Below are 12,704 nucleotides of genomic sequence, written 5' to 3' on the forward strand. Positions count from 1 at the left end.
ATATTTAACAATGTATGACTACAAAATCGATGCTGCAGCTAATCGACGTTTTACGTCGACACTTTTCATTAATTTCAATATCGCGGCGTCGAGCCCATATTGATAAACGAATGAACCTGTCGATACTTGAAAAACGGGCATTCCCCCGTGTGTTGCCACAGAAATTCCTCAGTCACGAAGGGCAAAAGTTCGGGCGCAACGCTCCGAGCGACGAGCGCAGGGGACGACCGGGGGAAGAGATTTCTCGTGCACACTGCTATCACATGCACGCATACATATACACGCACACACACGCTGTTGTGCATACACGCGTAGTCGAGCCGACGTCGCGGCTGGCGAAAGAAAGTAGTCGGTCCCGTTACGAAATAGCGAGTGAATGCCGACTATCTGGGTCAGACAAAAGCGGAACTTCCGCGACGGTGTATCTCGCACCGTCGCGCTCGTGGGTACGCCCGTCGCAAATTGTACGATAACGGTGGGGAGGGTCCTTTTTCTCTTTCTCCCTCTTCCCATATTTTCCGCACGATTTCCGCGCGGTCGTTTCGAAGAAAATCAAGACATCCGGCGGCCACGGCGAAACCGCGGAACTCGATGGAATCTCCATCTATTATGTAATAAGCCGGAATATGACACGAAACGCCGGAGGAGCCTTGAGAACCGTCTTGGAACTCGAAACGGACGCTGAATCGCCTAATCTCGCTTTCTCAGTCACAAGGTAACGGGAATCGACCGGTGAAGGAGGAGGGAGAAGGAGAGGGATCGTCGTTAAAATTCTTTCATTTCGCTTAATCTAATGCATTATAAAGCGAGGAGAAAAAGACACGGTGTGTACTTCAGAGGAAGAGAGAGACGGATACGAAAATCTGCCGAGGTGCTTCTTGCACCGAGGCCAATTTCGCAAATTGGCATCCCCGGCACCGCGAGATTACGGTACACATCCTTCTCCGATTGTTTTTCCCTCGGTGCAGTCGGGCGTCAGAAAAAGGGAACTCATTATTCACGCGAGCGAGAGGGGCCGGAATGCCGTTCCGAGGTAACGGAGAGGCGAAACTCGCCTCGTCTCGAGTCGGCAAGCAGCCGGCTCGAAGGAGGCCGCCGTCGCCGAATCGGAGATCGGAGCTAAAGGGGAATCGGGAATCGGGAGTCGTCTCTCGACGAGATGCACCGTCCTCGGGAGCACGCGAGGAGGTCCCCTGCGAACTTGACTCGCACCTCCGGCAAAGTGGGTCATTCCACGTCCGTGATTCTCTTTGCGCGGAGGGTTTGCGCTAGTTTGCGCTAGTCGCGTGCGCGAATCCGCGAGCTCGCGATAATCGCGAGGTACGTATATACGTACGTAGATAGGTACATGCGTACGCCGCGCTGGTGCGAATCTCCTACGCTACCTTGACATGCATTCTCTCTCGGGCTCTGGCAGTCAGGGCCGGGGACGCCCGGAATGACGCCCGGGCCTCACCCGAGCCTCGCGAACCTCTCCGCGAACCACGTCCGCTGTGTAGCCGTGTGCTTTCACCGCCTATAGTCACCTGTTCTCGATTCTCGTGCCGCGATTACGCAATCGTGGAATATTCTTCAGATCCATTTTGTTCTCGAGAAAATGTTGGTTCACCTAGTTGCGACCTAGTTACTCATTGATACTCCGATTTGTTTATAGATTAGGAATATTTGATGATAATTTACTCTGCTACGTTTGAAAAAGAACATTCTCAAGTATTTAACAATTCGAAAACAGTTTGAGGCGATTCCGAAACGGCATTGAGATACTAATTAAATCTTGATGAATTATGCGATTCGTTAGGCTACACGTGTCTTATGCTCTTGTTACGACGAGGATTTTTAGAGATGACTTAATTAGATGGTCAAACCATTATATAAAAGAATAAATTATTTAACGTGAGAACTTCTACGGAGGATTAGTCCTGAACTATCTGAATGGCGCAAGAGATTTGTACACCCAGGTTTTAACGAGTATCGGAGATTTCTGCACGGTCTCGGTGAGATCGCATTAACCCTCCAGCGATGATTTCCTCGCACCGATTTAGCCGTTGGATCTTCCGGCTTCGCTCGCCGTTTCCCTACCGAGAAATGGGTTTCTCTCTTGGCGTAAAAAAAAAAGAAAAAAAAAATCCGCGAAAGGATATAGAGACGCGAAGATGCAAAAGTGAAAGTGGCAACGCCGTTTATAATTTCCGTAACAGAATCGTGACCCACTTGCTGCCGTAGCCACAATCTTGAAATTCCCATTTTTTGCATTACCGTCGAATGAGTCAACGAAATGAGCTCGATGGAGGGGTAACCTTATTAGTCATCCTTTCCTAATATATAGCCACGGGGCCGTTCTCTTAAGATTTCATTCCCTGAACGTCGAGAATCTTATCGCGTATTTTTCATTATTTTCGACATGAATAACATATAGTTTCGCGGAAACACTGTTAAATATTGAAGTATAAAATTTAATATCTTGAGTTAAATAGCATTTTGTTAATTTAAACTACCATGTATGTCGAAATTTATTATTTTAATGGAAAACAGTATTATTTTAACTCCATTGATTTAGTTAAATTAACATTGTTTCAATTAAATTAATGACATTATTTTGAGCAGGAGCAATGGCGACCTAGGAATGGTTTAAAATTTACTTAAACTGACTACGAATTTAATAGTCAAGAGATAAAATTATAAGCACGGAAGATATTGCATAAATCCCCCTCTCTCTTTTTCTCTCTCGATTCCGATTGTCCGTGAACTTTGTGACCCACTTAATTACTTCGCAATAAAGAGGTAGATAATAAAAGATAAGGAAAGATAAGCGAAGGACAGACAAAAGTATAACAAAGATACACGTGTATACAAATGATACGGGGCAAAATCCATCAACGTAAAGCGACATTACTCGGTAGATGATAGTCATTTATGCAAGTGGCTCGAAATTGGGGTAAGAGATCGCGATTAGGTCGACGATCAGGTCGATGCTGCTCGTCGTGGCTGGCAGAAAGAAAGCTGCAGTTCTGGGACACTCCGCACGGATGTCTGCTTTGCAGAGTCGCTCCGACTTACGACGTACAATTTAATTCACGTGCAGCTTCAACGCTCAAGCCTGCTTGAATCGGTTTAAAGGTGGTCTCGACGATAAAGACTCGCGTTCTGGGTGGCCACCCCCCGGAATCGGGCGCGAATCCCAGCTGTCCCCTTGAAATTTTCCCCACATGATGTGCTCGTTACCCGCGATATGACGTATAAATCTTAAACGTATCCTTTGCAAGTAGATATTACTTAAACGCGAACATATTTATATCCATTTCTACCAATGTTGATTTTAATCTTGGTTTAACTTACTTCTTATTTTTTTTTCTAGTTCTTAGAGTGAAAAAAAGATAAAAAGTAAGTTAAACGAGATTAAAGGTAATCTACATTGGTAGAAATGGACGTTAACCGAGTCGAAGTAGATTCCATATCGCGAGCGAGACTATAATATCTCGATCGTGTGCGCCGCGGAATTTTACTCTCATTTATATTTTTACCTCGTCAATTATTCACAGTTCCTTTCCGATTACGAGCGGCGTTTGTTTTTCTCGCGCGCGGGGAATCAAAACCGAAACGAGCGTGTTTCCTCTTGGCGATGCCGATTGACAGTAAATGGCGGACAACGAAAGAAAGAAATAACGATAAAATCGTTATTATGCATTATTTACTGGTCATTATCGTTACCGGTCTGGCTTCTTATCGTTCGCCGGAGTAGATACAGTTGTTTCGCGAATTATGTAACGCGGTAACTGAAACGTAAGTAATCGCGACGCCGCTGCCTCGGAATATATGAATGTCTAAAGGTACTTATACCATTTCATGCACGGCATTCTGCCGCAGTAGTTCGCTGCTACTGGTTGAAAATTTCTTACTGGATATTTTGCTTCATCGCCGTGAAGTTCAACTGAACCAACAGCTAACCAGCACAGCTGAAAGAGAACACGTACTCTGTTGATTCCAGTCACAATAAGTAGTCACAATTATTCCTAATAAAAAAACATTCCTGTCACATAGCTCTGTCATAACAAGAAAAAAAATGGTATTGAGTGAGACATACAATATATTTATTATTATTAAATTTTGGTCACGTAACTGATTTGCTGCTACGGCATGCTGCATATGAAAAGGCACCGCGGCTTGAAAACTCGCGCGAAACCAGTGCGGCGCTTAACGCCACGTATTCTCGTAATTTTCATACGAATTTGTTTTCCCTTCGTTTTTAGGTGCATTAGACTATTAGTTCGTTGCTTCAATTACAAGCGACATGTGTTTCTTGTTGTGCGAACTATCGCGATAAACCACGCGTGAGCGAGGCGAGGCGAGACGAGGCGCAACGGGCGGCGAATCGCTCACGTGTGCATTCGCGGCGTCGTCGCACCTGCCGATATATTAGCCGCGTGTTCGCAGGTGTTCGTACCTTCGCGTGTCACACGTCGAATAAGCGGCATTCCATTCCGCGCTCCCCGTCGTCCACGCGACGAACGCGCCGAGAAACGTTTTTCTCTCTCTCCTCTATCTCTCCTCTCCTCTCCTCCTCCTTCTTTCTCTCCCGTCGTACGCGGCGGCGTCGAGAGAAAAATGAATGCCAGGAGCAACCTCATTGTCTCGCGAGAGAAGCCTTGTCAGCCTCGCGCGCGTCACAACGTCCGCAATCTCTCCCTTTCCTCGCCCCCCTCGGCGTCTGGGAACCCGCGCACCGCGCGACAACCCGCACGTCGTCGCCGAGGAACGCGAACGTTGCACGTTGGGGAGAGAATGTGACCGTTAGGAATGAAGAAATTGTTAATTAGCGTATACTCCAGTTCGGCCGTTAGACTCACTCGGCGAAGCTCAAATTGAGAGTTCATTTTATTGAAAGAGTCTTTTTCACGGTGTGTGCTCCTGTTTTTGTAACCCTCGGTAGTCACACGAGGTCAAAGTGACCCCAACCAATTTTCAAACAGCTGCATGCTGTTCAAAAACTAACAGTTTATGTGGATCGCAAAAAGTTCCAGAATTATAAGTTTAAACATTGTAGAACGTATTCTCATTATAAAATATTAACTTTTTGAGTAGCATCGTGTTAAAAAAAACTTCTTTAAAAAATATTAAAAAAAAAAAAGAATCGTGACCACCGAGGGTTAAGCAAACGTCATTAGGCGGAAATACACGAAATTATTTCGGGCTTTGCTCGCAATTTCGACTGTTTTCAGCATTTCGTAACGATATTACTTTCTCGATCTCTCTCTCGCGCGTTCGACTGGATCACCGGGTATAGCTCGCGCAGGGGTTTTCGCGATTTCAGAGAGAGGTTCTTTTTCTTTTACATAAATTTCGTAAAAGCCGCTTCACGGTGCGCGAGCACGCGAGCGGGGATCCGCAACGATCCTGCCGAATTGCCAGAATATAACGGGTGTCGCAATCGATATTATTGGATGCCAACCTTTCTGATGAAATTGTCATTTTTTTCTGTTACAGTAAATCTAGCGGACAACAGCAGCCAGAAAGTGGACATGACACACTTCGATCTGCTGAAAGTCCTTGGCACCGGAGGTGAGAGAGCGCTTCGACGAAATGTCTTTTTCGAAACGTGGCCCAGTAACGTCTGACAATATTTGTATCCGTATCTGGATCATAATATACTTACAATATCGGAAATAAGTAATACTCAAGCTATCGGTAACGGTAATAACCCTCGGATCATTTGTAACGGGCGCTGTAATATTTTGTACCGTTACAGAGGCATCAAATTTAAACCTCTCTCTTTACACTGCGTACGCGTAAGTTGATTTCCGATTTTTTATTTTGGATACTTTTTTTTACGGCCGCACTGTTTTTTCCGTATCGGATATTTTTCTCGATCTCCGTTATTATTAACTTCCCTAAACTGCGACGCGTGTCACGCTTTTAATGTCGATCGTTTTGTTTTCGCACAGCTTACGGCAAGGTTTTCCTGGTGCGAAAGAGGACCGGTGCTGACGCCGGACGGCTCTATGCCATGAAGGTGCTGAAGAAGGCCTCCATCGTGCAAAAGAAGAAGACGACGGAGCACACCAAGTCCGAGCGGCAAATTCTGGAGGCTATCAGGGACAGCCCGTTCCTGATAACTCTCTACTATGCGTTTCAAACGGACGACAAACTCTGTTTGATCTTGGGTGAGACTCGGCGAGGAACTGAAACTAAAAGAAAAAGAAATAAACAGATCTATCAGTGAGAGAGAAAGGATAAACAACGATAAATAATGAAAAAAGAAAGAACATAATAATATTACGCGTATGTGTGTCCCAAATTAAATTTCACTGAATAGATGATGGAAGTTAATATCTCCCCTTTGCAAAATAATAAACAATTACTCTTAAAAAAATTATTTACTTTTGAGAAAGTAACAGATATTATATAAATGGATAAAAGAAAATATTTGGTATAGCCATATATATGTAAAATTTCATACTTATATTACGGATAGAATAAGAGATGTCTTTCCCTTCATTTTCGTCTGTCGCGTGTCACATTACTGGATAACGCGACGAAGAACAGTTTGCTCCGTTTCTTTCTCACGTAGAGAATATAGAATTTCGAATATGCAAGATATTTATTTCTATTTCCAGAATACGTCGCCGGCGGTGAAATGTTTACGCACCTGTATCAGCACGACTGCTTCACGGAGGACGCAGTACGATTTTATATCGGCGAAATTATCTTGGCGCTAGAGCGCCTTCATGATGTACGTATTAATATAATAATGTTATGCGCGCACAGACAACGAGATTTTTCCTTGACGGAAAAACAGTCCGCGATGAACTGAACGGAGATTTAAACCAAATCTACATGAATTTTGTTTGATGTTTCATGTTACAGCTTGGCGTAATCTATCGGGACATCAAACTCGAGAATATACTCTTGGACAAGGAAGGGCACCTCGTGTTGACAGATTTCGGTCTCAGCAAAGAGTTCCTACCGCATGAGAGGAACGGTAACGCGCGTACTTACTCGTTTTGCGGAACCATCGAGTATATGGCACCGGAAGTGGTAAAGGCGGGCCCGAACGGCCACGATATCGTGAGTTGAAACCTTTCTACCTTTCCGCGTTACCGACCCGCGTGTTATTTCATCCCCGTATCCGCTTTGGCAGCTCCTTTTCTCACTATCTGTTTTATATTTCCCTAACTATGCAATTCAATTTATATAATACGTGAATTATTATACGTATAATTACATTACAATTATATATAATATTTCATTGTTAAGAAGCAACAAATTAATTATTAAATTAAATTTTCAAAAAGCAAAAAGATACATATACTTAAAAATTATACGTATAAAAGTATATAAATTACATAAAAGTATATAATAACATGTAAAAGACGAGATACGATTGTACTTTGGACATAATTAACAGTAATACAGTCACGTATATACTCGTTTAAACGTATCTGTTACAATCGAGATGGCATTTTCATAGGCTGTCGATTGGTGGAGTGTGGGCGTGCTAACGTTTGAATTACTGACCGGTGCGTCGCCTTTTACGGTGGAGGGCGAGAAGAACAACCAGCAGGAAATCTCGAGGAGGATATTGAAGAACGATCCGCCGCCGATGCCGAGCCACATGAGTGCCAACGTGAGCGACTTCATCACCCGCTTGCTGGTCAAAGACCCACGACAGAGATTGGGCGGTGGACCGCGCGACGCTAAAGAGCTTAAGGAGCATCCTTTCTTCATGGACGCGGCACCGGCCTTCACTTGGGAGGGTCTGGAAAAGAAACAGATCAAGCCGCCTTTGGTTCCCAAAATCTCGCACGAATTGGACACCAGCAATTTTTCAGACGAATTCACGAAGATGAACGTTGCCGTTGACAGCCCGGCGGTCGTTGATGGCGACTACCCTGATAAACATTTCAGGGTAGGCTTCTTTAATTTTTTTTTGTTATTATCTCGGGACAAATATGTAATTATATCCCGTTACAATCGCGGGTTTTATTAATTATTTTGAAAATTTCTCACTTGGATGATTTTACAGGGTTATTCGTACGTAGCGCCTTCGGTACTGTTCACCGACAACGTGGTGAGCAGAGATATCTTCGGTGGCGAGGAAGGTACCAGTTCGCAACGGCCTTTGTTGTCCGACCTGCTCAGCACGTGTTTCGAGGAGTCCACGTTCTTCCAGACGTACGAGCTAGACCAAGCGGGACCAGCTTTGGGCGATGGCAGCTTCTCGATTTGTCGACGGTGTCGTAACCGCAAGACCCAGCAGGAGTACGCCGTGAAGATCGTCAGCAGGCGAGTGGATTGCAGCCGGGAGGAGAGTCTGTTGCGTGCGTGCCAGCGTCACGCGAATGTGGTGAAACTAATAGACGTCCACCATGATCGACTTCACACGTATATCGTGATGGAATTGCTTTCGGGCGGGGAATTGTTGCAACGACCGCGGCCATTCTCGGAACGGCAGGCGAAGCGAGTGATGCGACAATTGGCGTCCGCGGTGCGGTATATGCATTCGCGCGGCGTGGTGCATCGTGATCTCAAGCCAGAGAACATCGTGTACGTGCACCAAGGCGAGGATTCGTCGGTGAAAATAGTTGACTTTGGATTCGCCAGAATGAAGAACAGCTGTGAGCCACTGCACACGCCCTGCTTCACGCTTCCGTACGCCGCTCCGGAGGTTGTGGCCAACCAAGAATACGACGAGAGCTGCGACATGTGGTCCTTGGGGACTATTCTGTATTTCATGTTGTCATTGTTGTCCGACAACCCACCCTTCCGCACGGACACACCTAACGTGGCGATGCGCATCAAAGCCGGTGAGATTAATTTCGACGGTGAGGCTTGGAGTCACGTGTCCCCCGGTGCGAAGCAAGTGATGAAAGGTCTGCTGATGATCGAGCCTAACAACAGACTTACCGCGGCTTCTCTGGTGTACCATCCGTGGTTGACAATGCATGACACGACGATTCTCCCGGTAACGCCCGTCACTGACACTGTTCACGCGGACAGCGCGGTAGCCACAAGTTCGACGTCAGTCCACGATCGCGAGGGTTTCCGATTGCGCGCGGTCGACGCCGCCAAGCTGGCTCAGCGTCGCAAGCACAAACGTTCCAATTCCAGTTCCTCGACGTCGAGACCGTCTTCTTCCTCCTCCTCGAGTCCGTCGTCAGTTCAGTTGCTGCAACTACCAAGCGCTACGGCGAGCGCTGCGAACACTTCCACCTCGTCACCAAGCGTCTTCGACTTTAACGACGAAGTTGTTAACGAGTACCTGAGTTCCATGTCTTCTTCTTCCGACTCGAATTCCTCGATAAGACACTCGCTTCTGCAGGAATTGGAGCGGACCGCGAAGAAGCGGGCCAAACGCAACCACGCTGACCACGACTCATCTTGTCAACAGGTGATTCCGACGAAGAAGCATCATCGACATCGACATGATGTTGACAGCGAGGCTAGCGGCAGCAGTAGTAGCGGGCCAATGACCCGATCGCGAAAACGTAAACTCGAACAGATAATAAATTCGGACAAAGATATAGGTTCTGACAATTCCACGGAGTCGTTCGAGTCGTCCTCGCAGGCCGCGCATGACGAAAGAGGCGTCGATAGGAGACATAAAGCTGGTAAGCGGCCGAAACGGCTCGCCACGATTATAGTCGAGTAGAGTTTTCCTACTTATGACTCCTGGATGGTCAGCCGAGAACTCTGCGTTGACGGTGGCAACGTACCGTCGCCGCAGAAATTAGAACTCTCCAATGGAGAATTCTGTTCTTTGTGACATGTTGACAACCTATTTTGTTGTGCGTGCTATTTCTTCTTCCGAAAGACGGAGCCCAGTTTTCTCCGCATCTGCACGGAGGGGCGCAGTTTTTTCGGAAAAAACTTTTCCATGATTCATGGCTCTAGTGGACTCGAACCTGGTTCCTCAGATTACGCGTCTGGCGCTCTACCACTAGACCACACCGCCGCCCTAAGGAACGTTTTCATATCTATAGTGATGTTTTATTGAAATGTCTTTTTATTTGAAAATGGCATGCACAACAAAATTGGGTGTTTTCTTCGCCTCGATAGTAAGAATCCAATATGGCCGCGGTGATCATCCAGGAGCCTCATGCTTGGTCCAGTAACGCTCCAATGAATTCACACCTTGTTTCCTATGCATTTTACACGGTATATAACACCGCTGCCTTCTGCGTTCATCTTGGACGCGAACATCGCATCATTCCTATCTCACCAGAGTTTTAGGATATCGTACATAGATATATGACTAGCTATAACATGACTATGCCATCCCATCTTCTCTAAATCTTGGTCCATTTTTTATCTGAATAATTATATAATTGAAAAGTGCATTCTTACGATGATGAATTTAATATATTGAATAGATACCAGAAGTGGACGTGTATAACACGATATTATATCACTGTGGTCAGGGTCTCAACAAAGTATCAACATTTCTCCGCGGGGATTTGCGCAATGTACAGAATTTTATTTTTATTACCGCTATCGGAAAGTGAGGGAGACAGAGAAATGTAAGTAGGCGGATGCGAATAAGATGGTGAATCGTTTTGTTGCGTCAAACTGGGATTGTCTGTGATTATAGTGCGAGGACGACAAACGTTGTAAGTTATTATAACTTATTACACACTTCCGTTAAAATTTTCTTCCAAACGTCACTTCTGCGATCGATAATCATAGGGATGACGACAGCGATTAACTAGCCAATACGAAGAAAATTTTAGCGATTGCTTAAGACGAGTGTATATGTGGTGAATGTGCCTCAAAAACTCATATTTAACTATGAGTACATTAAAGATATTAATGTAATTGAAATGACGCGTGAGTACGCGAAGATAACAAAAGCAACTATTATTACCAGTGGTACCTCAATAACGAAAAAAAGAGGAAAATAACATATTTAAAAAAAGTACGATTTGTTAAAAAAAAGAAAATTATATAACTTAAGCACTCTTTTACGGATAGTGTTATTGAGAATAACGAGAGACACATTTTTATACAACTTAAAGAAAATTTTTTGTTTATATAAGCATGCGTTAAATATTCTGTTAAATTAAATTAATTTTTACAGATGACTATTATATAACAAAAAAATGATGTTTATTGACTAGATAATAAGATAAAATCGAAAAGAATTTCTATTCAGTATTTAACGTTTTTCGTAAGAAACCTCGTCACACACTTGGATGTATTTGCGTAGTATTTGACATATGTGACAATTTTGAGAATGATGGGAAATGAATGAGTTGCGATAAAGAATTCAGAGAGCGCTATGAGAAAATGAATTAGATTTAATTAAGTCAGATTATTATAATTTTGTGATCTAATGTGTTATCGTTAATTCGTGATTGATGTAATTTCTCATAATTCGGGAGTTGACTAATTATTGACTTATATAAGTGAAGGAATTAGTTTGTCGATGAATTGTAAATTATCTCGGTTTTATCCCCTTTGTCGTTTGTACTACATTTTTCCAAGTTTTAAAACACAAATCATGTGAGAAGAAGAAGAAATTTTTGTTTCACATGACAGGGGATTTATGAAAAGAAGCAACGTTTCCGGCCTTAAACTTTCTTTTCGTTTTATTAGATATTGCTGTGTTTATACTAGTGAGACGATTGTCTTAATCAATGTGTAATAATTGCTGTGAGAGATGAAGTAACAAAATGGTAAAGACTGAAATGCGGTTGTATATCAACTCAGGGAACAGACGCGTTAATTGAGTAACGTTTTGTGTTATCTTGTACGAGATAGCGTTATGCAGAAAGAAAAGCATGCGTGCGTGCTTCTACCAAAGATGACTGAGAAGCGACACTCCTCTGTTAAACCAAATAAAGCACGGTGTGTAGCGGAGAGAAGCTATACGTGAGATATTATCGAATTTAACATGTATATGATAATAGTTATTATATATATAGATATCTAAAATGCAAAGATGATGTAACAGATTATATCTATATATTTAATATATCGTGTCGCTAGAGAATCATATTCTTTAACAAGGAGAGATATATATACATATATACATATATGCATATTATTCATATATGATATATATACATACGTGTATACATGTAATATACATATGTATGTATACGTATATACATATGCATATATGTTTTAGAGTCATAAAAGTCATCTAAAGTCGTAAACTTTATAAGTTACATCGGTTGCCTGCAGAACAAATTTTTTTCTAAGAATATATTGTTACGTTAGGAACCCTTTCAGGGTTCAAAGAATGTATATATATGTACATACAAATATATTAATATAAATATAAATGAACAGTTATACAGGTCCGAAGCTTGTACCATACGAGAGTGCTGTTCTGTTGCTATAAATACGTAAAAGAGACACCTACCTTTGTTACCACTGGTTGTTAAAATATATCATAATACAATATTTATTTATAAAACGCAGTTTCTTATTTTTGAACCATCACCATTCAACTTGAAACTATCAAAAGGCTACTCTCGCGATAAATTCTTAATTGTGAAAGTGATTATTTTTGAAGAATTAATTTCGTTACAGTTTATAAAAATTTATAATTTATGTGAAAGTATTTTTATGTCAGACAATCCTTATCATCAGTATCCTGAAAATAAATTCTTTATTAAAAATAATTTCTTAAGAAATGTAGAGATTAATAGGCAATCGGTTTATTTCTACACGTACTTTATTTCTACAAAGCCCGATAGCTATCA

At 43.0% G+C, this 12,704-nt stretch overlaps 1 protein-coding gene across 2 annotated transcripts in view; it reads left to right on the plus strand.

The window, feature by feature from the left end:
* LOC139808960 (ribosomal protein S6 kinase alpha-5) overlaps nt 1-12,415 on the plus strand; it is a 36,981-nt gene extending 24,566 nt beyond the window's left edge. For both annotated transcript variants that reach the window (XM_071771515.1, XM_071771514.1), the window contains exons 2-7: nt 5,482-5,556; nt 5,940-6,158; nt 6,612-6,727; nt 6,862-7,062; nt 7,466-7,903; nt 8,021-12,415. In XM_071771515.1, coding sequence (XP_071627616.1) covers nt 5,482-5,556; nt 5,940-6,158; nt 6,612-6,727; nt 6,862-7,062; nt 7,466-7,903; nt 8,021-9,646 — 2,675 coding nt within the window. In that variant the 3' untranslated portion in view covers nt 9,647-12,415. The remainder of the gene's footprint in view (nt 1-5,481; nt 5,557-5,939; nt 6,159-6,611; nt 6,728-6,861; nt 7,063-7,465; nt 7,904-8,020) is intronic.
* The last annotated feature ends 289 nt before the right edge of the window (nt 12,416-12,704 follow it).

The sequence above is a fragment of the Temnothorax longispinosus genome, chromosome 2 (genome assembly GCF_030848805.1).
Source record: "Temnothorax longispinosus isolate EJ_2023e chromosome 2, Tlon_JGU_v1, whole genome shotgun sequence".
Lineage (NCBI taxonomy): Eukaryota > Metazoa > Arthropoda > Insecta > Hymenoptera > Formicidae > Temnothorax > Temnothorax longispinosus.